At 45.5% G+C, this 27,170-nt stretch overlaps 1 protein-coding gene across 5 annotated transcripts in view; it reads right to left on the reverse strand.

Moving 5' to 3' along the window:
• Window positions 1–26,414, reverse strand: part of ANKRD31 (ankyrin repeat domain 31) — a 160,871-nt gene extending 134,457 nt beyond the window's left edge. For 4 of the 5 annotated variants that reach the window (XM_051838690.3, XM_051838691.3, XM_070056272.2 and 1 more), the window contains exons 1-5: window positions 26,117–26,414; window positions 19,769–19,842; window positions 13,436–13,545; window positions 4,191–4,231; window positions 37–107 (exon numbers count right to left, since the gene is read on the reverse strand). In XM_051838690.3, the coding sequence (XP_051694650.3) occupies window positions 37–107; window positions 4,191–4,231; window positions 13,436–13,545; window positions 19,769–19,842; window positions 26,117–26,220 (400 nt within the window). In that variant the 5' untranslated portion in view covers window positions 26,221–26,414. The remainder of the gene's footprint in view (window positions 1–36; window positions 108–4,190; window positions 4,232–13,435; window positions 13,546–19,768; window positions 19,843–26,116) is intronic. The other variant, XM_051838689.3, reaches the window with a different exon arrangement.
• Window positions 26,415–27,170: the final 756 nt, after the last annotated feature.

Below are 27,170 nucleotides of genomic sequence, written 5' to 3' on the forward strand. Positions count from 1 at the left end.
CCACCTCTTCTCAGACTTACATACGTGAAAACCCACCTCCAGTGTTTCCGTGGTTCAGTGGAAGCACAGCCTGAGGAAACAGCACGGCAAGCGGTGGACCTCTGCTCCTAAAAGCACATTAATCAGTAAATAAAAATAAATCTGAAATGGGAAGAAAAACCACCCTTTCTCATGCAAATACAATTTAAGTTTTCTTTTTATTTAAAGGGCTTTCCAAATAGGATATACCTCCATATTTTTATGACTATTCCCAATTTGTTAACTTTTACATTTTAAGTGGTTGCAAAAATGAAGGAGAAAACTGAAAAATTAATGCGCAAGCAAGTGAAACCACAATGAGGTCTGATGACTGCCAGGTAGGAATAGTGGGCCAAGGAGAAAATGATTATGTAGCTCGGCCATCCACAGACACACCGACAGTTGGTCATGATGGAAAGGGCAGGAAATACTGAAGGGAAGAGGTGGAAAGCAAAATAAGGGTCATGCGTAATCTGCAATTCTGATCATCTTCACTTGAATAATTAAAAGTTGACTGAAGATGGGCCGGCTCCGTGGCTCACTTGGTTAATCCTCTGCCTGCGGCACCAGCATCCCATATGGGAGCCGGGTTCTAGTCCCGGTGGCTCCTCTTCCAGTCCAGCTCTCTGCTGTGGCCCAGGAGGGCAGTGGAGGATGGCCTAAGTGCTTGGGCAGCTGCACCCACATGAGGAGACCAGGGAGAAGCATCTGGCTCCTGGCTTCAGATTGGCAGAGTTCCAGCCACAGCGGCCATTTGGGGGGATGAACTAACAGAAGGAAGAACTTTCTCTCTGTCTCTCTCTCTCACTGTCTAGCTCTGTCAAATAAAAAAAAAATTTAAAAATATTTGACTGAAGAAAGGCAAATCAGAGCCGGCGCCGTGGCTCAATAGGCTAATCCTCCACCTTGCGGCGCCGGCACACCGGGTTCTAGTCCCGGTTGGGGCGCCGGATTCTGTCCCGGTTGCCCCTCTTCCAGGCCAGCTCTCTGCTATGGCCAGGGAGTGCAGTGGAGGATGGCCCAGGTGCTTGGGCCCTGCACCCCATGGGAGACCAGGAAAAGCACCTGGCTCCTGGCTCCTGCCAGGATCAGCGCGGTGCGCCGGCTGCAGCGGCGGCCATTGGAGGGTGAACCAACGGCAAAAGGAAGACCTTTCCCTCTCTGTCTCTCTCTCTCACTGTCCACTCTGCCTGTCAAAAAAAAAAAAAAAAAAAAAAAAAGAAAGGCAAATCAGCCACTTTTTTTTCCCTCAGCCTAATTTACTGCACAAGTGCAACCAAAGTGTCTTCCTTTAAAAACACACAAAAGTCCCTTGCTTCCGCTTTAGAAATCAGTTTCTATGTTCCAGGCATAGCTACTTGAATCTTAAGCAAGAATAACAAGTTAGCCTTTTCTTCTACCACAAAACTGAAGTGATCAATATAAACTATCTTGAAGACAGAAATGAAACTACTCATAAATAATGATAATTTCTGTGAAGCAAAAAGGAAAGAATGCTGTTTTTTTTCCTAAAATGTGATGCTTTGAGCAGAACAAGATTATTGAAAACAAAATAAAGCCATAGCTTGATTCAACAATGGGACAGCCTGGCAGGTTAGACATGGATTAAGGTATCATAGGTTCTCCCTGATCTGTGGTAACTAATAGAGCACCTAAAAGGTAATCTATAGAAGCAAAATGGGGCTGGTGCCGTGGCTCAATAGGCTAATTCTCCGCCTTGCGGCACCGGCACCCCGGGTTCTAGTTCCGGTCGGGGCGCCAGATTCTGTCCCAGTTGCCCCTCTTCCAGGCCAGCTCTCTGCTATGGCCCAGGAGTGCAGTGGAGGATGGCCCAAGTCCTTGGGCCCTGCACCCACATGGGAGACCAGGAAAAGCACCTGGCTCCTGGTTCGGATCAGTGCAACGCGCCGGCCACAGCGGCCATTGGAAGGTGAACCAACGGCAAAAGGAAGACCTTTCTGTCTGTCTCTCTCTCTCTCTCTCCCACTGTCCACTCTGCCTGTCAAAAAAAAAAAAAAGTGAAATGGACATTTTGAGATGCAATGATTTTGTGCAGCCCTTGTCTCAACTCTTGAGGAACAGCTTTTTTTTTTTCATACTATTTGTTGAACTCTTTACTTAGTATAGAGTTAATCTTATGCGTATAAAGTTAAATGAAAATAGATCTTGGTAAAAAGAAAAGATAAGAATGGGAATAGGAGGGGAGGAGGAAGGAGAGTGGGTGCATGGGTGGGAAGAATCACTATATTCCTAAACTTGTATTATGAAAAGCATAACGTTTGTATACCTTAAATAAAAGGTTTCTGGGTAAGAAATAAATGGATGGATGGATGGATGGATGGATGAACAAACAAACAACAGAGATGTCTGCATTAGAAGGAAGGTGGAGTCAGGAGCTAGAGCCAGGTATTGAACCCAGGTACTCAGGGGACGATGGCATCTGAATTGGTAGGCTAAACTTCCCATTTCATCACACAAAATATTAAAGAGAAATACACTCAAAGGTAAAGACTTAATAAAACTAGTAACTTTTCTGTTTCATCAAACATATCCTCATCTAAAAACGGCCTTTTTTTGGCTGAGAGTATATGGCAGCGAAAAATACAATAATCACTAGCATTGTTTGGTGTTACAGCCATAATTCCTATTAAGGCACCACCATTTTACTCACAAGGGCTTTGGCATCACAAAACAGAAAACAGGCAAAGTCAGTATCATTATGAAAATGGTTTGTTTTTTTTTTTTTTTTTTTTTTTTTTTTGGACAGGCAGAGTGGACAGTGAGAGAGACAGAGAGAAAGGTCTTCCTTTGCCGTTGGTTCACCACCCAATGGCCGCTGCGGCCAGCGCACCGCGCTGGTCTGAAGCCAGGAGCCAGGTGCTTCTCCTGGTCTCCCATGGGGTGCAGGACCCAAGGACTTGGGCCATCCTCCACTGCCTCCCGGGCTACAGCAGAGAGCTGGGCTGGAAGAGGAGCAACCGGGACAGAATCCAGCACCCCTACTGGGACTAGAACCCGGGGTGCCGGTGCTGCAGGTGGAGGATTAGCCTAGTGAGCCGCGGCGCTGGCTTGAAAATGGTTTTGACCTCACAGATTCTCTACAACAATCTCAGGGACTCCAGAAGATCCTCAAAACATACTTTGAAAATCACTGTTTTAAAATAACTGAAAGGATAAAGTTTTTTCAAGTTATAATAGTTGTATAAAATCTAATTTTAGTAAGCTAAATTCTTTTCTCATGCTAGCCTCCAAGTTTGCTTTTAAAACAGTATTAACAAGGCCGGCGCCGCGGCTCACTAGGCTAATCCTCCGCCTAGCGGCGCCGGCACACCGGGTTCTAGTCCCGGTCGGGGCGCCGGATTCTGTCCCGGTTGCCCCTCTTCCAGGCCAGCCCTCTGCTGTGGCCAGGGAGTGCAGTGGAGGATGGCCCAGGTGCTTGGGCCCTGCACCCCATGGAAGACCAGGAGAAGCACCTGGCTCCTGTTTCCTGCCATCAGATCAGCGCGGTGCGCTGGCTGCAGCGGCGGCCATTGGAGGGTGAACCAACGGCAAAGGAAGACCTTTCTCTCTGTCTCTCTCTCTCACTGTCCACTCTGCCTGGCAAAAAAATAAATAAATAAATAAATAAAGATTTAAAAAAAAAAAAAACAGTATTAACAGAAAATCAATTTACCTAAATCTGGTATTCTTTTGTGTGAAATGAAACTTACCTAGAATGTCTGTAAAATAATACATACTTGTGCCTCTAAAAGGACAATTACTCAAAATATATAAAATAATTCCAAAAGTCTTAAGAAAATTAAGATTGGGGCCAGCACTGTGGCATAGTAGACTAACCCTCCTCCTGTGGCGCCAGCATCCCATATGGGTGCTGGTTCTAGTCCCTGCTATTCCTCTTCCCATCCAGCTCTCCTCTATGGCTTGGGAAAGAACCCGCATGGGAGACCCAGAAGTGCCTGGCTCCTGGATTCAGACTGGACCAGCTCTGGCCGTTGCAGCCATCTGGGGAGTGAACCAGAGGATGGAACTTTCTGTCTCTCCCTCCTCTCTTCTAACTCTGTCTCTCAAACAAAATCTTTTAAAAAAAAATTAAGATTCTTCTTAGATATACAAAACCACAACAAATTAACTAAACTTACAATATAATGAGAAGCAAAAATTAGTGAACTTACTGTAACAAAGCTGGAATTTGTCCTGCTTCACCTGGAGGTTGCTAAGAAGAAAATAGTAATTTTTTTCAAACTGATAGGGTAATCCAACACCACAAACTAAAAACTAACACTCACGGTAATTCTTATATGTTCTTTCTTCTTTTCATTATTGTGGCACAATTCACCATCTTAACCACGCTTACATATACAGTTCTGTGGCATCAAGAACATTCACAAGATTGTACAACCATCACTTGCATGTATCTCCAAGGGGACTCATGCAATATTTGTCATTTTCTGACTAGCTTATTTCACTGATCACAATGTCTTCCAGGTTGCCAGCATGCGTCAGTATGTTCTTCCTTTTGAAGGTTCACTGTATGTATGTACATTTTGTCCACTCACCAGCTGATGGATACCTGCACTGTTTCCATCTTGGGAGGCTATATGAACACAAGGGTAGAAGTAACTCTTTGAGACCCCACTTTCACTTCTTTGGGGAACATACCCAGAGGTGGAATTGCTCGATTGTATGAAAATTCTACATTTAATCTTAAGAACCAGCCTACTGAGCACCAAAAAGGAAACCTGTTGAAGTGAAATGAGAAACAGTGACTTGATCAGCCCTTGTCCTGACTGTTGATGAACAACTTAATACTTTTCCCTTTTAGTATTTTTTTTGTTCTACTTAATACTATTGGTTGAACTCTGTAATTAGCACACAATTATTCTTAGGTGTTTAAATTTAACTGAAAAGTGATCCCTGTTAAATATAAGAGTGGGAATAAGAGAGGGAGGAGATGTACAGTTTGGGACATGCTCAATCTGACTTGCCCCAAACGGTAGAGTTAGATTCCAATTCAATCCCATCAAGGTGGCATGTACCAATATCATCTCACTAGTCCAAGTGATCAATTTCAGTTCACAGTTGGTCATAATGATAGGATTAAGAGTCAAAGGGATCACATAAACAAGACTAGTGTCTGCTAATACTAACTGATAGCATTAAAAAGGAGAGAGAACAATCCAACATGGGAAGTGGGATACACAGCAGACTCATAGAATGGTGGATGTCCTAAACAGCACTCTGGCCTCAGAATCAGCCCTGAAGGCATTCGGATCTGGCTGAAATGCCCATGAGAGTATTCCAGGCACGGAAAGCCAAGACACACTGGCAAAAAAAAAAAAATGACCTAAATGAAAGATCTCCGTGAGTGAGATCCCAGCAGAAAGAACGGGCCATCAAAGAAGGAGGTACCTTTCTCAGAAGAGAGGAGAGAACTTCCACTTTGACTATGACCTTATGTAAATAAGATCAGAGTTGGCAAACTCAAAAGGCTTCCATAGCCTTGGCAACTCATAACAAGAGCCTAGGTTGATTACTGATGCCATAAACAAGAGTGTCAATTTGTTAAGTCAACAACAGGAGTCATTGTGCACTTACTCCCATTGTAGGATCTCTGTCCTTAATGTGTTGTACAATGTGATTTAATGCTATAACTAGTACTCAAACAGTACTTTACACTTTGTTTTTCTGTGTGGGTGCAAACTGTTGAAATCTTTACTTAATATATACTAAATCGATCTTCTGTATATAAAGATAGTTGAAAATGAATCTTGATGTGAATGGAATGGGAGAGAGAGCGGGAGATTGGAGAGTTGCTGGTGGGAGGGAAGTTATGGGGGTGGGGGAGAGAAGCCACTGTAATCCAAAAGCTGTACTTTGGAAATTTATATTTATTAAATAAAAGTTAAAAAAATAAAAGAACCAGCCATATCACTTTCCACAGCAGTAACACCATTTTGTGTGCGCACAAGGGTTCTGTAAACCTTCCACAAAGGTTTCTTCATATCCCTGCCCACACTTGCTTTTTTCTATTTTTTATTATAATAGTCACCCTCTTGGGTGCGAAGTGGTAACTAACTGTAGTTTGAGTTTGTATGATTAATGATATTGAGCATCCTTTCATAAGCTTCTTGGCCATTCATGTTTCTTCTTTGGTGAAATATCTATTGAAGTTTTTTGTAGATTTTTATGTATTTGAAAGGCAGAGCAAGAGAGGAAGAGAGAGAGAGAGATCTTCCATCCACTGGTTCACTCCTCAAATGCCTGCAACAGCCAGGGCTAGGCAAGGCCAAAACCAGGAGCCACAGACTAAATCCAGGTCTCCCACACAGGAGACAGGGACCCAAGTCCTTGAGCCATCATCTGCTGCTGCTTATAGTACCATCAGCAAGAAGGCAGATCTTAAGCAGAGCTGAGATTCAATCCAGATATTCCAACAGGGGATGCAGGAGTCCTAAGCAGTGGTTTAATCTATCAAAATGCCTGCCCTGTCCAGTTTTTGTTTGTCTTTTGTAGTTGTTGCTGATTTTTAAGAATTCTCTATATATTCTGGATATTAACCCTTTATCAGACATGATTTGCCAATATCTTCTCTCCTTCCATGGATTTCCTTTTCACTCTTCTGCCAGTGTTCTTTGGCATACAATGGTTTTCAATTCTCATTAAATCTAACATCTATTATTCCTTTTATTAAATCTAATATCTATTATTTCTTTTATTAAATCTAACATCTATTATTTCTTTTGTAGCTGTGTATTTAGTGTTATATTCAAGACATTATTGCCAAATCCAGTGTCAGGATGCCTTCGCACCATGTCATCTTCTAAGGGTTTTATAGCTTTGGCTCTTTTTTCTCTGTCTTAACTTCTCTCTATAAAAGAATTTGTGGGACTTAAATGAAAAGAAAGGGAAGTGTTCCTTTTTTATTCTTACTTCACCCCCTCTTCATTAACCTATGAGAGGCTTCTGAGAAGCCATTCTTGTCAGGTTCTGAGTTTGAATATTTCTCCTGAGAACCAGAAATTATACAACTCTGTGTCACAGTGTTGAGTGCCAAACTCATTCTGCCTAGTTCTCAACTCATACCACAAAATCTGAAGATGTATCTCTTTAAAAAAAGGATGAAATGGCCAAGGACCTCAATAGACATTTTTCAAAAGAGGAAATCCACATGGCCAACAGGCACATGAAAAAATGTTCAAGGTCATTAGCAATCAGGGAAATGCAAATCAAAACCACAATGAGGTTTCACCTCACCCCAGTTAGAATGGCTCACATGCAGAAATCTACCAACAACAGATGCTGGCGAGGATGTGGGGAAAAAGGGACACTAACCCACTGTTGGTGGGAATGCAAACTGGTCAAGCCACTATGGAAGTCAGTCTGGAGATTCCTCAGAAACCTGAAGATAACCCTACCATTCGACCCAGCCATCCCACTCCTTGGAATTTACCCAAAGGAATTTAAATTGGCAAACAAAAAAGCGGTCTGCACCCTAATGTTTATTGCAGCTCAATTCACAATAGCTAAGACCTGGAACCAACCTAAATGCCCATCAATGGTAGAATGGATAAAGAAATTATGGGATATGTACTCTTTAGAATACTATACCGCAGTAAGAAACAATGAAATCCAGTCATTTGCAACAAAATGGAGGAATCTGGAACACATCATGCTGAGTGAAATAAGCCAGTCCCAAAGGGACAAATACCATATGTTCTCCCTGATCGGTGACAACTGACTGAACACCAAAAAGGAAACCTCCTGAAGTGAAATGGACACTATGGGAAACGGTGACTTGATCAGCACAGCCCTGACTGTTAAGAACAACTTAATACATTATCCCTCTTAGTAGTTTTTTTGTCTGTTCTACTTAATATGACTGGTTTAATTCTGTAATTAATACACAGTTATTCTTAAGTGTTGAAATTTAACTGAAATGTGATCCCTGTTAAACATAAGAGTAGGAATAAGAGAGGGAAGAGATGTATAATTTGGGACATGCTCAAGCTGACTTGGCCCAAATGGTAGAGTTAGAAACATACCAGGGGACTCCAATTTAATCCCATCAAGGTGGCATGTGCCAATGCCATCTCACCAGTCCAAGTGATCAATTTCAGTTCACAATTGATCATAATGAAAGGACTAAGAGTCAAAGGGAGCACATAAACAAGTCTAGTACCTGCTAATACTAACCGATAGAATAAATAAAGGGGAGAGTGATCCAACATGGGAAGCGAGATACTCAGCAGACTCATAGAATGGTGGATGTCCTAAACAGCACTCTGGCCTCAGAATCAGCCCTAAAGGCATTCGGATCTGGCTGAAAAGCCCATGAGAGTATTTCAGGCATGGAAAGCCAAGACACTCTGGCAAAAAAAAAAAAAAAAAAACACCTAAATGAAAGATCTCTGTGAGTGAGATCCCAGTGGAAAGAACAGGTCTTCAAAGAAGGAGGTACCTTTCTCTGAAGGGAGGAGAATATGACCTTGTCTAAACAAGATAAGAGTCGGTGAACTCAAAAGGCTTCCATAGCCTTGGAAACTCATGACTGGTGCATAGGGAGATTACTGATGCCATAAACAGGAGTGTCAATTTGTAAAGTCAACAACAGGAGTCACTGTGCACTTACTCCTCATGTAGGATCTCTGTCCTTAATGTGCTGTACATTGAGACTTAATGCTATAATGAGTACTCAAACAGTATATTTCGCTTTGTGTTTCTATGGGGGTGCAAACTGTTGAAATCTTTACTTAATGTATACTAAACTGATCTTCTGTAAAAAAAAAAAAAAAAAAAGAAGAAATTATCAATTCCCAACTTGACTCTCACTGGGATTAAACATGACAATAGGTCTGATCTGATTTCATCATCATTTAAAAAATCATCTATTATTTTTCACTTTATGTTTGTGTGGGAGCAAACTGTTGAAATCTTTGCTTAATGTATGCTAAACTGATTTTCTGTATATAAAGAGAATCGAAAATGAATCCTCATGTGAATGGAAGGGGAGAGGGAGTGGGAAAGGGGAGGGATGCGGGTGGGAGAGACGATATGGGGGGGAAGCCATTGTAATCCATAAGCCGTACTTTGGAAATTTATATTCATTAAATAAAAGTTTAAAAAAAAGGATGAAATGCACTAATAAAATGCTTCTATTTTAAGATTTCACAGCAAATTGATTTTCATCACCTTAAAACAAACCCTTGCCTTAAATATGTTGTCAGCATCAAAGATCTTTAGAAAAAGACCTCTCTTTGGGTACCCCGTTTGTTTCTATGATCAACATTAAAGCTTTCTAAAAATAAAGTCATTTCCCAAAACTGCACACATTTTAGTGATCACAATACAGTTACACAACAAAGAACCTCAGTCTTCAACAATTAATGATCAGTTTTATTTACAGATAACACAACCCCACCTAGATATCATGTCAGTTCCTCATGTATAAACTTCCTAAGAAGACTTAACAAAGCTCAGAGGCTCAGAGGTAAGAAAGAACCTCAAGAGACAGATCTAGAAATTTCCAAGGATTCATTCAACAGGATATACTTACACACTTACCAGGTATTTCCTGCACGCCACAAATCAATTCATTCCAGTATCAGCAACACTCACTTTGCTCACTAAGGGACCAGTAATACACCCTGTTACAGGTTCATTTTTCACTTGACCCTACTCACATTGATAAATGCAAAAGACAAGACAGCAGGAGAGAAGGGAAGATGAACCAGATAGCTGTTCTGTTTTTGTTGTGTCTTGTTTTGTTCTGTTTCCTTTTCTACAGGCATGAGTTAATGCCTCTGAGCACAATGGGAGCTGAAACTGTTCATCTGTTAAGCAACAGAAGGGCATAATCAATTTTTTCCTAAGGGACTCAAATTGCTATCTTTTGCTATTTAATATTTATTTGTGAGGCAGAGGTACAGATAGAGAAGGGGAGAAAGAGGTCTTCCATCCCCTGGTTCACTTCCCAAACGACTGCCAATGGCCAGAGCTGGGCTGATCTGAAGCCAGGAGCTTCTTCTGAGTCTCCCTTGCAGATGTAGGGGCCCAAGCACTTGGGCCATCTTCCACTGCTTTCCCAGAGAGCTGGATAGAAGAGGAGCTGCCAAGACATGGACCAGCATCCATATGGGATGCCAGTGCCACTGGCAGAGGCTTAGCCTACTGTGCCACAGTGCCAGCCTCTCTTTCTGCTATTTCCCTCCTACGCCTCCACCTCTGTACTTTGGCCAGACCATTAAACTGTAGGGTTTTCTTGGTGTTTTATTTGTTGAAGGTGTGGAATGAAAGGTGAAAGAGAGGTTAACATAAATGTGTTAATGTGCAGGGTCTGCAAAAGCAGCAAATCTACGTATACACATATATCCTCACAGAAAAGCAACCTTCTACCACCCGAGGCCATTTTCTTCAACTGAGTCACAGATTACTGGGCTGAGTCGCCAAGCCTGGCTCTCACGACCCAGCAGACATTTCCACAACCTACAGAGTAGAGCACGAGATCCCCAAGTGTCTTATGGACCTTGAAGAACTGCTGACAACATTTGCTTATAATGTGTTTTCTCTCAGACTGAAGTACCCAAATTTGTTTACCTATGTGGATTCTCTTTAATATTTCCATGTGATTGCATTTTAGAGGGCTTTACCTGGACATACAGTGCCATTTGTACATTATTTCTGTATTCTTAAATGCTTACATTCTGAAATTCCACTCACTAGCCTTTAAATACAACCTAAACACAATGGTTTAACTACTGAGTAAGAACTGTCTGGGTCCAGTGTTGGGGTGCAGTGGGTTAAGCTGCCACCTGAAACACTGGCATCCCATATGAGGACCAGTCTGAGTCCCAGCTGTTCCACTTCCAATACGAATGAGCCTGAGAAAGCAAAAGAAGATGACCCAAGCGCCTGGGTCTCTGCCACCCACGTGGGAGTCTTAGATGAGTTCCTGCTCCTGCCTTTGGCCCAGCTCATCTGGGGAGCAAACCAGTGGATAGAAGATATCTCTCTCTCTTTTTCTCCCTTTCTGCTGCTCTCCTTCCCTCCCTCTAGAACTCTGCCTTGCAAACAAACAAAATATATCTTTTAAAAAAAATGACTTGGGGCTGGTGATGTGGCACAGTAGGTCAATCCTCCGCCTGCAGCACAGGCATCCCATACGGGCGCAGATTTGTGCCCCAGCTGTTCCTCTTAGGATTCAGCTCTCTGCCATGGCCTGAGAAAGCAGAAGAGGGCCCAAGTGCTTGGAGACCCGGAAGGAGCTCTTGGCTCCTGGCTTCTGATCGGCCCAGCTCCAGCCACTGCAGAGCCACTGTCTCTTCCTCTCACTGTCTGTAACTCTACCTCTCAAATAAATAAATAAAATCTTCTAAAAATTTGTCTTTATGGTAGCTGAATCAGGTTCCAAAGACCTGCTTTCATCCTACTCATTCCCAGAAACATTCCTAAGCCACTTCAACTTCTGGACAAAGACAGTAGTTCTAGGATCCGAAGAACTGAATCAGAAGAAATGAACTTAAGAGTCAGGAAAAGGATATTGTGGGATGTGGAGCTCGGCTCTGGAAAGGACAGGTTCAGATTCAGAACAACTTTAGAGCCTTTTGGGAATTCACGTATCTCTATTCTCACGGGGGTGGGTGAGAATACCCAGGCAACACTTCCACTCTCGTGGCAGCAAAGGAGCTACAGCAAAAAGATCCATGCCCGGTCTGTCCTCCGTTTCTCACATGTTTGACAGACAGCAGTGGCAGGCAGCTGAGGAGTTACACAGCAGAACTCTCAGTTTCTGGGCCCACTGACCTGCAAACTGACCAGTATGCAGGCCTGCTGGGTGCCGTCACGGAGAGGGAGCTGATTAACTCTATTTCCCCAACAGATACTCATGGCATTCCTGATCAGCTCAGGAGAGTCAGGGGATTCCCTGTGTGTGCGCGTGTGTGTGTGTTTGATTTTTTTTTTTTTTTTTGACAGGCAGAGTGGACAGTGAGAGAGAGAGAGACAGAGAGAAAGGTCTTCCTTTGCCGTTGGTTCACCTTCCAATGGCCGCCGCGGCCGGCGTACCGCACTGATCCGATGGCAGGAGCCAGGTACTTATCCTGGTCTCCCATGGGGTGCAGGGCCCAAGCACTTGGGCCATCCTCCACTGCACTCCCGGGCCACAGCAGAGAGCTGGCCTGGAAGAGGGGCAACCGGGACATAATCCGGCACCCCGACCGGGACTAGAACCTGGTGTGCCGGCGCCGCTAGGCGGAGGATTAGCCTAGTGAGCTGCAGTGCCAGCTGGATTCCCTGTGTTTTGAAAAATCATCTTGCATTTATGTGTCCCAATAATTTATGTCTCAGAGAGACAGTCATAGGAGAAAATGTTACTTGCCCACTGGGGCTTAAAAAGATCATTTTGTGCACAGATACACAATCTTTCCATGAGTTCTAGCCTTACCAACCCTCCTCCTTCTTCCATTATACGCTCATAAAATTAAGCTTGGAGTTATTAATTTCCCTTTCTTGAACTCTTCAACTTACGTTATAAAAAAATTCTCCTCAACTTACTTTATAAAAAAATTTGATTTATTTATTTGAAACTCAGAGCTACAAAGAGAAAGGGAGAACCATATGGATGCTGGTTCATGTCCCAGCTGCTCTACTTCCAATCTAGCTCCCTGCTAATGTACCTGGGAAGGCAGCAGAGGATGGTCCAAGTACTTGAATCCCTCCACCCAGACACCCAGATGAGAGACACAGACGGAGGTCCAGACTCCTGGCCTCAGCTTGGCCCAGTCTTAGCTGTTGTGGCCATTTGGAAAGTGAAACAATGGATGGAAGATTTCTCTCTTTTTCAAATAAATATATATATCTAAATAAGTAAATCTATCTATCCCTTTCTTCTATCTATCTATCCATCTATCTGTCCCTTCCATTCTCTAAAATTCTGCAGGCCTCTCTGGTTAGCTAACTTATTTATGGCAAGGGAGTAACCTAATCAACCCAAGTTTTCCCCATGGTGCTCCCAAAAAGAAACAAATAAGTGAGAACTTTTACACTATGTGTGTACACAGAGAGAGCAGGAGGACCTTTTCAGTGGTCCATAGCTCACATACCACACAGATCAGTATCTTCACACACTTAAGTTGAGTTACTGTATTCCCATTTTAACCTCTTTTCCTTTCACATCTCTCTCTCTACCAGAAAAAGAAAACCACAAAAGGCCTGCAAGGGGACAAAAGAAAATACCTTAAATTCAATTCCCCCTTACTGCCCAGCAGATGAAAGACTTTCACCAAATTGCAACAAGGAAATAGGATGACTGTGTGGAGTAAGCAAACAGAAAGGAGCAAAATATCAAAGACAATTAGTAATCTGCCACTTTGAGAGACACTTCCAATTTTTAATAACTATATTCAATCAACATGCTGCATACCTGTGAGACTGTGCCCTCACTAGGAACAGGCATCATCGTATTCTTATTCACTTGTTTTTGTGGATCCTTGCAGAGTTTGAACCTAAGTGGAATCTCAGGAGAAGGCAGGCCTAAAAGGAGATGTGATCATAAGTCATCTGCAACGGTCTTAAAAGCTAGGCTTCCACATCCCAAGGATTTCACAAACATGAATACACACCATAATAGCAAAACTACTTTTAGATATTTATTCTAAGAAAATAATCAGAAAAGTAAACAAAATGCAAGTATTAGGCTATTCACAATAATATTCATATAAATATTATTAATTCATTGTATAAAGTACAATTATGACATTGAATAGTATGTAGCAACTTAAAAGGTTAACATTGGGGCCAGCGATGTGGCACAGCAGGTAAAGCCGCCACCTGCAATGCCAGCAACCCATACTGGTGTGGGTTCATGTCCCAGTTGTTCCACTTCTGATCCAGCTCCCAGCTAATGGCCTGGGAAAAGCAGTGGAAGATGGCCCAAGTGCTTGGGCCCCTGCCATCCACAGGGGAGACCTGGAAGAAGCTCCTCATCCCTGGCTTTGTCCTGGCCCAGTCCCAACCACTGCAGCCACCTGGGGAGAGAAGCAACAGATGGGAGACCTCTTTGCCTCTGTCTCTCCCTCTAACTCTGACTTTCAAATAAATAAATCTTTTATAAATAAATAAATGGTTTATATAAGCTCCTTCAATGTGAACCTGGAATCTCCTCTCTACACTGGCAGCTGAGGAGACAGTAGCACCTGCCATGGCTTACAAATAGCCCAGGGTAGGAATGGAGACTGAGGTCTCCACTGTACCATTGAAAGGTGCAGGATGGGCCGGCGCCGCGGCTCAACAGGCTAATCCTCCGCCTAGCGGTGCCGGCACACCGGGTTCTAGTCCCGGTCGGGGCGCCAGATTCTGTCCTGGTTGCCCCTCTTCCAGGCCAGCTCTCTGCTGTGGCCAGGGAGTGCCGTGGAGGATGGCCCAGGTGCTTTGGCCCTGCACCCCATGGGAGACCAGGAGAAGCACCTGGCTCCTGCCTTCTGATCAGCACGATGCGCCAGCACAGTGCGCCGGCTGCGGTGGCCATTGGAGGGTGAACCAACGGCAAAGGAAGACCTTTCTCTCTGTCTCTCTCTCACTATCCACTCTGCCTGTCAAAAAAATAAAAAATAAATTTAAAAAAAGAAAGGTGCAGGATGGTTCTGGGGGCAATTAAAGGTTAAGAGGTATACACCACTTAGCAACCTCAATGAAAGCCTGTTGTGAACAACAATTTTGTCAATGGGTTAGATCAGATTCCAGACTGATAGGTGACCGATCAGTGAAACACACACACCTACACAGTGCAATGGAGGATGAAGATGCAACTGCGTTCCAGTAGCAGACAGGAAGTGTCTACTTGAAAAAGTACCTGCTCCTACAGACCAACAATACCTAAGTACATTCTCGATAAGGAAAAGAATTTGCTTCTACCACATTCTGACTGCTGCGGGAGAGTTTTCTGTGTTCTTAGATTTTCCTTTTGCCTGTTCCTTTACTATGTGTAAAGTAACTGGCATATATATCACCTGTTTTGTAGCTAAATGGCCAATGACAGATACATTTTGGTTGACTTCAAGTGGAGATAAGATGGAATAAAACAGGTTCTGTGCAAATTTCATGGCCACTAGTGGCATGCTCACTCAGCTCTTATCTCTGTCTCAGTAAGTTATTTTGCCCTCACCATGTTAACTAAACAATATAAACATCCTTGCACACCTCGTTTACCTGGAAAATTTTAATGATTTTTGCTTACTGTAAAATCAAAGACAATTTCAAAAATTTTTGTATATAGCTGTTACATGTAAAGCAAACTGCCTTCACATGGGGTAAATTATTCTCTAAAAAATGCTACACCATTTTTTTTAAGTCTTGTTTGTTTATTTGAGAGGTAGAATCACAGACAGAGAGAGGGAGAGCCAGAGAGAAAAGTCTTCCCTGCTCATTCACTCCCCAAATGGCTTCAGTGACCAGACTGAGCTGATCAGGGGCCAGGAGCTTCTTCTGGTTCTCCCACGTGGGTGCAAGGGCACTTGGGCCATCTTCCACTGCTTTCCCAGACCATAAGCAGAGAGTTGGATTGGAAGAGAAGCAATCAGAACACAGACAGATGCCCATATGGGATGCTGGTGCAGCAGGCAGAAGCTTAGCCTACTACGCCACAGCACTGGTCCACTACAGTTTTTGCTTCAAAAAAAGCATCTTGTCTAAATAAAATTCTTATTTAAATGAAAAATAAAAAGTTAACAGGCGAGTAAAAGGTTGTGGTAGATACAGAGAAGAGGAGAGACATACATAGTGTGATACCAACTATGAAAACTGGCATTAAAGTCTAAACAGCTTTACAAAAACTAAGTACTAACCATTACTGAGAGTGGAATTACAAGGAAGGGCAGGGGATGAGACCTTTCACTTTCTACATTACACACCTTTATATTTGAAAAGCAGAGAGACAGAGACCAAAAGACAAAGAAAGATCTTTCAACCACTGGTTCACTCTTCAAATGCCCACAAAAGCCAGGACTGGGCCAGGCGAAAGCCAGGAGCCCAGAACACAGTCTGGGTCTCCCACAAATGTGGCAGGGACAAAGTACTTGCTCCATCTCCTGCTGTCTCCCAGGATGGTTGTATCAGAAGCAGAATAGCTCGGAGACAAACCAGGCACTCTGGTATGGGAAGTGAGTATTCCAAGTGGCAACTTAACAGCAGGGCCAAAGCCCATCCAGCCTTTTATACTTTTAGTAGTCAGAAAACATAATAAAAGTCTATCCATTTGGGGCCGGCGCTGTGGCGCAGCAGATTAAAGCCCTGGCCTGAAGTGCCGGCATCCCATATGGGTGCCGGTTCTAGTCCCGGCTGCTCCTCTTCCAATCCAGCTCTCTGCTATGGTCTGGGATAGCAGTAAAAGATGGCCCAAATCCTTGGGCCCCTGCAACCACATGAGAAACCCAGAAGAAGCTCCTGGCTCCTGGCTTCGGATCGGCACAGATCCGGCCATTGCAGCCATTTGGGGAGTGAACCAGCGGATGGAAGACCCCTGTCTCTCTCTCTCTCTCTCTACCTCTCTCTGTAACTCTGTCTTTCAAATAAATAAAATAAATCTTTAAAAAAAAGTCTATATATTTGGAAAAGAAAGAAAAAAGTCTGGCTGGAATGTTGAAACAGACCTCTAACTTTTTCTTCCTACTTTATATATCCTAAGAAGGCACTTTGTAGACAAATAGCACATGTTTCCCCTTCCAATTACAAGTAGGAAAAATCCATCCACAACAAACTATAGCTTTCATTTGGGGTATCAGATGAGATGATATACAGTGAGAGTACTTTGTGGCCTACAAAATAATACACAAAAGTTGGAAGACCTTTGTGTATATTTAGAACATTTTTCTTTTTTTTTTTTTTTTTTTGGACAGGCAGAGTTAGACAGTGAGAGAGAGAGACAGAGAGAAAGGTCTTCCTTCCATTGGTTCACCCTCCAAATAGCCGCTACTGCTGGTACACAGCGCTGATCTGAAGCCAGAAGCCAGGTGCTTCCTCCAGGTCTCCCATGAGGGTGCAGGGCCCAAGCACTTGGGCCATCCTCCACTGCACTCCCAGGCCACTTTTCTTCTATTTAACATCTATTTACAGATATCTTCCAAAGTGGGAATAAAGCTCCCGGGAAGAAGCATGAAAGGAAATAACCAAGCTTACACTTAAACCACTTAAACCACTGCTGCAGAATTCATCTCTGTGAACGACCGTCTGGAAGGGGACTCAGGAAGGACAGAGAATTGGTAGGACAAAGACACTTTTTAAAAAAGATCTATTTATTTTATTATTTGAGAAGCAGAGTTACTGACAGACAGAGGGAGAGACACAGAGAGAGATCTGCCATTCCCTGGTTCACTCCCCAAATGGCCTCAACTAAAGCCAGGAGCCAGGAACTTCTTCCTGGTCTCCCACATGTGTGCATGGGCCCAAGGACTTGGGCCATCTTCTACTGCTTTCCCAGACCATAGCAGGGAGCTGGATGGGAAGTGGAGCAGCCGGGACTCAAACCGGCACCCATATGGGACGCCAGCACCACAGGCAGAGGTATAGCCTACTACACCACAGCACCAGCCACTCAAAGACACTTTCACAGACAGACGTATGGGGGAGGGTGCTTGGCGTGGCAGTTAGGATGCTGCATGGGATGCCACATCCCAGAGTGCCTAGGCTCAAGTCCTGGCTCCACTCCCAATTCCAGCTTCTGACAATGTGCACCTCCGGGAGGCAGCATAGCTCAAGTACTATGTGGGAGACCAAGATCAAATTCCTAACTCCAGGCTTCAGCTTGGTCCAATCTCAGCTGTTGCAGGCATGTAGGGAGTGATTGGAAATCTCTCTTTCCCTCTCTTTCTATATCTGCCTTAAAATAAGTAAGTTTTAAAAAATGCTTAGTTTTATCCTGAAATAATGACTGATTATTAAAAACTATTATTAACCTTTATAAACAGACAGGCTCCAGGTTAAGCTGGAGATTTGGCAGGGAAAAGAGCCACCTGCATGCTACTTCAGCACCTCTGGAGCCCTTTCTAGGAGTCCTAAACATGTTTTGGAAGCTACAAGCCCCACTGTTGTCCTTATTGTAACAGACCTTAATAAACCTCAGAGTCTGCTAAAGTTGCCTAAAAGGGCTGGTGCTGTGGCGCAGCAGGTTAAGCCTCTGCCTTCGGCACTGGCATCCCATATGGGTGTGGGTTTGAGTCCCAGCTGCTCCGCTTCCAATCCACCTACCTGTAATGGCCTGGGAAAGCAATGGAAGACGGCCCAAGTGCTTGAGCTCCTGCACCCACGTGGAAGGCCTGGAGGAAGCTCCTGGCTCCAGGCTTCAGGTCAGCCCAGCTCCAGCAGCTGCGGACATTTGCCAAGAGAACCAGCAAGTGGAAGACCTCTCCTTCTGCTCTCCCTCTCTGTAACTCTGCCTCTCAAATAACTAAATAAATATTTTTTAAAAAAAGATGCCTAGGGGCCAGTGCTGTGGCATAGCAGGTAAAGCCACCACCTGCAGTGCCAACATCTCATATGGGCTCCAGTTCGAGTCCCAGACACTCTACTTCTGATCCAGCACTCTGCTGTGGTCTGGGAAAGCAGTATAAGACAGCCTAAGTCCTTGGGTCTCTGACCCATGTAGGAGACCTGGAAGAAGCTCCTGACTCTTGGCTTCAGATTGGCTCAGCTCTGGCCATTGTGGCCATCTGGGAGTGAACCAGTGGATGGAAGATTTTTCTCTCTCTTTCTCTGCCTCTGCCTCTCTGTAGCTGTACCTTTCAAGTAAATAAATAATTTTTTTGAGATTCATTTTATTTATTTGAAAGAGTTACAGAGAGGTAAAGAGAGAGAGAGAAAGAGAGAGAGAGGTGTCTTCTATCTGCTGGTTCACTCCCCAGATGGCCACAACGACCAGAGCTGTGCTGATCCGAAGCCAGGAGCCAGGAGCTTCTTTCGGGTCTCCCACATGGGTGTGGGGGCCCAAGGACTTCGGCCATCTTCTGCTGCTTTCCCAGGCCATAGCAGAGAGCTGGATCAGAAGAGGAGCAGCCAGGACTAGAACCAGAGACCATATGGGATGCCAGTGCTTCAGGCCAGGGCTTTAACCTGCTGAGCCACAGCGCCAGCCCCAGTAAATAAATCTTAACAACAACAAAAAGGAAACTAACTCTGTAAAGTTAGACTAAATATAACAGAAGTTAGTTTAATGAAAATGTAAGAGCACTTAAAAAAGTTCATAAACAATGGAATTAAAAGACATGTGTTCTGTTGCAAAAAATATTTGAAGTCTATTTTCCATGTACTTTTTGAAGATCCCTTGTACTTGAAATATTAGGCAGCTTTCCACTGCTGTAATAAAATACCTGAAACAGGCTAACCTTATAAAGAAACAAGGTTTATTTTACCTCAAGGGTCTGGGGGTAGGGTGTAGAGGCCTCGTCTGGCAATGGCCTTCTTGCTGGTAGAATGCTAAGGTGGCGCAGAGCATGAAATGGCAGGAGTCAGGGAGCACTCACGGCTGTCTGTGTGTGTGTGTGTGTGTGTGTGTGTGTGGTCCCTCCCACCCCTATAAAACCACTAGGTTTCAATCATGGGGACTCCAACCCAATGACCTAATGTAATCACTCCCCAAAGGCCCCATCTCCAAGCACCCAGCTGTATTAAGCCTCCACCCTCTTAACACCATTCATAGAAGACACATATTCAAACCATGGCACCTGGGAAGTTAAAGGGACTACATAGTGAAAAGAATCATCCTTACCTTCATATACTGTTCTTATACACTGGTGGAAACTGGACTCAGCTCTAAGAGATGTGTCTTCATCGAAGAGCAACCTTTCAAATACAAAAAGAAAACGCAAAGGTTTTTTTTATTATGTTTCCTAAACATAAAGATTAACATTCTATTGACTGTATTTGATTTGATATGCAGAGAGAAAAATAGAGAGAGAAAGAGACGGAGAGCTCCCATCTGCTGGTTGGCTCACTCTCCAAACGCTCGCAACAGCCCGCTGATCCCTGGAGCCAGGAACTCAATCCAAGTCTCTCATAAGGGTAGCAGGGGCCCAACAGCTTGAGTCATCACCTCCTGCTCCCAAGATCTGCATTAGCTCCTGCAGCCAGCGGCAGGAGCAAGCATCACACACAAGGGCATTGAGCCAATGTGGGACACAGGCTCAACAAATTTTTTAACTGCTAAGCCACACACCTACTCCTAGAATAACATTTTTTTATTATATCTAAATTTGCCAAAAATTTTAGTTACACCACTATTAATATTTGTTTCAAAATATTATTTTTAAATATATATTAATTTAAAATTTACCCAAGATGAAAACTAGTCATATGGCTATATTCATTTTTACAAATATTATGATTTTTTTGGCATTTAAGGGTAAGGGACAAGTGTCGATCACTTTTGAACAGAGATACAGTGAGGAGATTATTTGAGGAGCCAGTGCTGATAGTCTTTCCTTCACATTTCTCTATACCACAAAGATTCTGGGATTAAAAACCCCAGGTTAGGGGTTGCATTGTGGCTCAACAGGCTAAGCTGGATCTTACAACTGCAGCAGCCTCTATCAGAGGGCCTGCTCACGTGCTGGCTGCTCTGCGTCTGAGCCAGCGTCCTGCTCATGCACAGGGGAAAGCAGATGGTGACGGCCCACTACTTGGGTCCCTGCCACCCACGTGGAAAACCCAGTTGGAGTTCCAGACTCCTGGCTTCAGCTGCTGTTGAGGTAATTTGGGGAGTGAACAAACGGACAAAAGATAACTCTCTCTCTTGGTCTCTCATTCTCTGTTTTTTTGAAAGGCAAAGTACCAGAAATAAATAAATCTTTTAAAAAATCCCAAGGTTAAATCTGAGTATAAGGGGGTGGTGTTTAGCATAGAGAGATTAAGACTGGGGATGCTGGCATCCTGTATCAGAAGGCTTGAGTTCAAGTCCTGGCTCCACTCCCTAAACCAGCTTACTGCTAACACACACCCTGAGAGGCAACAGGAAACAGCTCAAGTATGTGGGGACCTGGACTGAGTTCCCAGCTCGCAGCTTCAGCCTGTCCCAGGCCCAGGTGTTGCAAGCATTTGGGGAGTGAACCAGGGCATAGCAGCTCTCTTTCTCTGTTGTTCTCTTTCTCTTTCTTTGCCTTTCAAATAACTAAAGTAAATACATAAAAATTCAAAAACATAAAATAAATCTGAGTATACTTCATAATATAGAGTAACAAATTCATTTTGGGATTTGCCTCTTACTACATGTGTGGCAACACAGCAACACCAAGGGGATAGAGAGAAGATGCACAATTCTTGCCCTCAAGACCCTCCAGATTTGATGAGGGACAAAGAACAAAGAAAAGAGTATTGGTTTGTTTTTTTTTTTTTAAAGATTTTATTTATTTATTTGAAAGGTATAGCAGCAATTCCATTTCTGTACAAATGCACAAAGGAACTGAAAGTAGGAAACCAAATAGACCTTTTTATGTCCACGTTCACAGAAGCATTATTCACAACAGCCAAAAGGCGGAAATAAACCAAATGTTCATCAATGAATGAAAATATAAATAAAATACGGTACATATTCACAATGGAATATTGTTCTTTTTTTTTTTTTGGAATATTGTTCTGTCTTAAGAGGGAAGGAAATACTGATACATGCTGTGGTATGGATGAAACTTGAACAAATACTGCAGATTACACTTATATGAAGCACGCAGAGAAGCTGAACTCCAGAGGTGGAAAGCAGAATGGAGGTTTCCATGGGTGGGGGCAGCGGTGTGAGAAGTTACTGTTTAATGGTGGCGGGTGTCAGATTGGGATGATGAAAGGTTCTGGAGCTAGCCAGTGGTGGTGGTTGCAGAAAAATATGAATGAGCTTAACACCACAGAACTGTACATTTGAAAATGGCCAAAATGGTAAATTTTGTTATATTTTCCAGCAATAAAAAATGCTTCAATAACCTTTCTAGAATCCAAGAATGCAACTAACAGCTTTTCATGTGCTCCTCCCGTGAATACAAGCTGGGTCCAGGGAGTCCTCTAATGAACAAATGGAGTAGCTAAACTGGTGTGTTATTTCTGATGTTGATTACAAAAAGACACTGGCTTCCATCTTTTTCCTTCTCTTATTCTCCCACTTCTTTCCTGTGATGGAAGCCAGCTTGTGTGCTACAAACTGCCCTAGGGAAAGGCCTACATGGAGAGAAATTCTGACAGGGCCTCAGTCTACAGCCAGAGAAGAACCAAAAACTCAGTCCAAGAGCAGCGAAGAACTGGATCCTACAACATCCACGTGGGAGCAGATCCTTCCCAGTGAAGTCTTGAGATGAATGCAGCCTCAGTCGACACCATAAATTCAGTCTTGTGAAATACCTTGAGCCAGATGACCCAGTTAGATCACACCTGGATTCCTAACCACAGAAACTTAACTGTTTTAAAGCATTGAGTTTTAGAGTAAGTTGTTACACAGTAATAGAAAACCAATATACAGTAGTCACATTTCCCTAATTATCACTCTTTGTTCTGTTCCATTTAGGATCCAAAGTGCCAAGGTGCACATATTACATGTGGTTGCTATGTCTATTAAGAATATTTCGTGTGTTTGAAAGACAGAGAGAGAAAGAGAGTTCCATTTACTGGTTCACTCCCTAAATCCCTGTAACAGCTGAGGCTGGACCAGGTTGAAGACAGGAGACCAGAACTCAATCCGAATTTCTCACATGGGTTGCAGGGACACAACCACTACAGCAATCATCTGCCGTCTCCCAGGGAGCACATCAGAAGAGGAGGCAGGAATCAGAGGTGAGGCCAGGACTCGAATCAAGCACTCTGATGTGCAGCGCAGGAGTCCAAAGCGGCACCTTAACTGCTACACCAAACACCTGCCCCTGAAGTCTCTGTTATAACATATAAACAGCTCCTCCTTTTCACTCCCTCACCATCTGTTGAAGAGACAGAGCTGTTTTTCTTACAATTGTCTCACATTTCAGATTACTGATTGCATGCCACTTAACAAGTACCTCTGTCCTATACATTCGCTGTGAACTGGCAGATTTAGAGGTCTGATCTAATTAGTTTACTTTTGTGGGCAAATGTATACTAACAACAGGACAACAGAGTATGGCTGCTCCTTCTGTGATGTTAGTGGCTATTCGTGACCACTGTATAGATCCATTCATTATTTCACTTGAAGCATATAAAAGGATGATATTCTAATTGATCATGCTTCCTTAATTTATTACTGTAAACAAATATTATTAAAAACTTTTACTCACTAATTATAATCATCCTTATTTAAGCCACATTACTCAGCAAGTAACTCAGATTGTCTGCCTAGGAAAGTTTAGACCAATACCTGTCTTTCTCTTTACCAATTTCAGGAAAATGAAATTTTTTAAAAGGCCATTTTTTTAAAAAGATTTATTTTATTTATTTGAAAGACAGACTTACAGAGAGAGATAGAAACAAAGAGAAGTCTTCCATCTGCTGGTTCACTCCCCAAATGGCTGCAATGGACGGAGCTGCACCGATCCGAATCCAGGAGCCAGGAGTTTCCTCCAGGTCTCCCATGTGAGTGCAGGGGCCCAAGGATTTGGGTCATCTTCTACTGCTTTCCCAGGCCACAGCAGAGAGCTGAATAGGAAGTAGAGCAGGCGGGACTAGAATCGGCACCCATATGGGATGCCAGTGCTTCAGACCACTGCTTTAACCCACCGTGCAACAGTGCTAGCTAAAAAGGCCATTTTTAACTCATTTTTGAAGCTCCTGGCTTCAACCTGGTCCAACCCCAACTGTTGAATCCATTTGGGGAGTGAATAAGCAGATGGAAGATTTTTTTCTCTCTGTGTCACTCATCCTTTCAAACACATAAGTAAAAATCTTTTAAAAAATTGAGAGATTGGAGACGTAGTAGGTTAAGCCTCTGCCTTTGACACCAGCATCGCATATGGGTGCCAGTTCATGTTCCAGCTGATTCTCTTCTGATCCAACTCTCTGCTAATGGCCTATGAGAGCAGTGGAAGATGGCCCAAGTGCTTGGGCCCCTGTACTTACATGGAAGGAAGCGCCTGGCTTCAGATCGGCCCAGCTCCAGCCGTTGCAGCCATTTGGGGAGTGAACCAGTGGATGGAAGATCTTTCTGTCTCTTCCTCTCTCTGTCTATAACTCTGCCTCAAATTAATTAATTAATTAATTCTTTTTTTTTTAAATAGAAGCTCTCAGAGACATCAGAAATACAAAAGAAACCACCTGTAAATTTTAGAAGAAAAAAAATGATTGTATCTGAAATTGGGGGGAAAAAAAACACCAAATGGGCTCAAAAACTGAATGGAGATGACAAAGAAGAGATTAAGTGAACCCGAAGATACAGCATTAGATATTATATACTCTGGGGGCTGGCAAAGTGGCATAGTGGGTAAAAAGCCACTGCCTGCAATGCTGGCATCCCATATAGGCATATAGGCACTGGTTCAAGTCTTGGCTGCTCCACTTCTGATTCAGCTCCATGGTAATGCTCCTGGGAAAGCAACAGATGGCCCAAGTTCTTGGGACTTCGCATCCATGTAGGAGACTCAGAAGAAGCTCCTGGCTTTGGCCTGGCCCATCAATGACCAGGTCCAGCAACGGGGAGTCAATCAGTGGATGGACGACCTGTCTGTCTCTGTCTCTCTTTTTTTTTTTTTTTTTTTTTTTGACAGGCAGAGTGGACAGTGAGAGAGAGAGACAGAGAGAAAGGTCTTCCTTTGCCGTTGGTTCACCCTCCAACGGCGCACCGCGCTGATCCGATGGCAGGAGCCAGGAGCCAGGTGCTTTTCCTGGTCTCCCATGGGGTGCAGGGCCCAAGCACTTGGGCCATCCTCCACTGCACTCCCGGGCCACAGCAGAGAGCTGGCCTGGAAGAGGGGCAACCGGGACAGAATCCGGCGCCCCAACCGGGACTAGAACCCGGTGTGCCGGCGCCGCTAGGCGGAGGATTAGCCTAGTGAGCCGCGGCGCCGGCCTGTCTCTGTCTCTCTAACTCTGCCTTTCAAATAAATTTTTTTAAAAAATCTTTAAAAAAAAAAAAAGTAGATATTACACAATCTGAAGAATTGTAGTCAACATATTTTGTAATGATCAGAAAGTTGGAGATCTGAGACACAATGTCCCAAAGTCTAATTTTCATGCCATCGAAAAATCAGAAGGAAAGGAGAAAAATCGGTGCAGAAAAAAAATTGTTTGGAAGAACTCATGATACAAAAAGCCCTAAATTTGACTGAAAGATATGAATTTACAGATTTGAGAAGCTCAACAAAAACCCAAACGGAAAAACAGAAACATCACGCCCAGACACATCATTAACTGTGGAGAACCAAAAACGAGAAAAGATTTTGAAAACAGGGGAAAAAGTTATGCCTCCCCACGAGAGCACAGTGATTCAATCGGAGGGAGACGGGGGCTGGATTGCAAAGGGGCTGCTCAGGGACCTCGGGGTAATGGACCGGTTCTGGACCTCACCCTGAGACTCCACGTGTCTGTACACCCACAGGGACGTCGGCCACCTCCCACCCACAGGAAAGAAACGGAAACCCGTGTCACCCTTCACTGCTGTCCTCGCCTCGCCCCCGCATCCCACCAGCGGCCGTCTCCCGCCAAACTGACTCGAAGGTTCGCCCGATTCCCCCACGGATCCCCCCACGCACCACCGCGGGCGGAGAGCACTTTGATCCCAAACCGCCGCGGTGGCACCAGCACGGTAAAACGCGACCGCGCTAGCGTGGGGCTCGCCAGTGTGGACGAAAATCCGATCCTGGGGCTCTCCCAGAAGCGTCTCACGGGACCTGGCGGGGTGAGAGTGCAGCCCGGAGACGCCCGCCCCGCGCCCCGCGCCCCCAGCCCCGCGCAGGGCAGAAAGCGCCGCCTTCCCGGTTCCCACGAGGCGCGCGCGCCCGGAGGGCGGGAACCGACTCCCCGCACACGTTCTTCCCTGAGAGAAAGTGCGGGAGCAGCTCCCGGCTCTGCACCCACGCTGCTCCGGAGAGCACGCAGGGCAGGGCGGGCGCCCCTCGACCCGGCCCCGCGGCCCGCCCGCGAGGGTGCTCCGCGCGCACGGCCACGCGGCGGCCGGGGTCACCTTCTCCAGGGCAGCGCCTCCTCCTCAGGCTCGCTGTCCGTCACCGACCCCTCCACCACGGTCTCGTCGCCGTCCCAGCCCAGGGCCCGCGCGCCCGCCTCCATCGTCGCCTCACGCTCCGGGGCTCGGCTGCCCTCCTTCCCCGCAAACACCGACGCCTTGAGGCCGGGGGACACCGCGCGTCACCAACAGCGGTAACAGCCGGCGCGCGGGAAGACCCACGTCTCCAGGGCCGCCCCGGCCTCGCGAGCGTCGCCACAGCCGGAGCCGCGCCGCGTGCGCCCGGACCCCGCCTCCCGGGCCTGCCGGAAGCGGCCGCTGCGCGCCCCTCGGCGGCCGGGGCTTGCGGACCGCGCGGCGTGCAGACCCGGGCCTCCGGACCGGGCGGCGTGGAGACCGGGCCTCCGGCTGACCGCGCGGCGTGCAGACCCGGGCCTCCGGCTGACCGCGCGGCGTGGAGACCCGGGCCTCCGGCTGACCGCGCGGCGTGGAGACCCGGGCCTCCGGCTGACCGCGCGGCGTGGAGACCCGGGCCTCCGGACCGGGCGGCGTGGAGACCCGGGCCTCCGGCTGACCGCGCGGCGTGGAAACCGGGCCTCCGGCGGACCGCGCGGCGTGGAGACCGGGCCTCCGGCTGACCGCGCGGCGTGCAGACCCGGGCTTCCGGACCGCGCGGCGTGGAGACCCGGGCCTCCGGACCGCGCGGCGTGGAGACCTGGGCCTCCGGCGGACCGCGCGGCGTGGAGACCGGGCCGTGCCTCCGGCTGACTGCGCGGGCTTGCGGGACGCGGGTGCACCGGCCGGCGGCCGAGGGTGAGGGGTCTCCGGCCAGAGTGCGCCCCTGCGCTGGCGCTGCCACCGCTCCCCTCATGGCTGTCCCCCAGCTGCGGGCACAGCAGGTGTTTATTAGACATGGTTGTGTTAGGTAGGAAGGCAGAAATTAGCCTGCGTGTGTGAGAAGGGCCTAAGGGAATTGACATCCACACAGTCCAGCATCCGCATTTCAACGTCACCCCATAACCTCCCGGGTCCCGCCCAGACCCTTCTCCCTGGC

Source organism: Oryctolagus cuniculus, chromosome 14 (assembly GCF_051225735.1).
Source record: "Oryctolagus cuniculus isolate XC-2025 breed Fujian yellow rabbit chromosome 14, ASM5122573v1, whole genome shotgun sequence".
In the NCBI taxonomy this organism is placed as follows: domain Eukaryota; kingdom Metazoa; phylum Chordata; class Mammalia; order Lagomorpha; family Leporidae; genus Oryctolagus; species Oryctolagus cuniculus.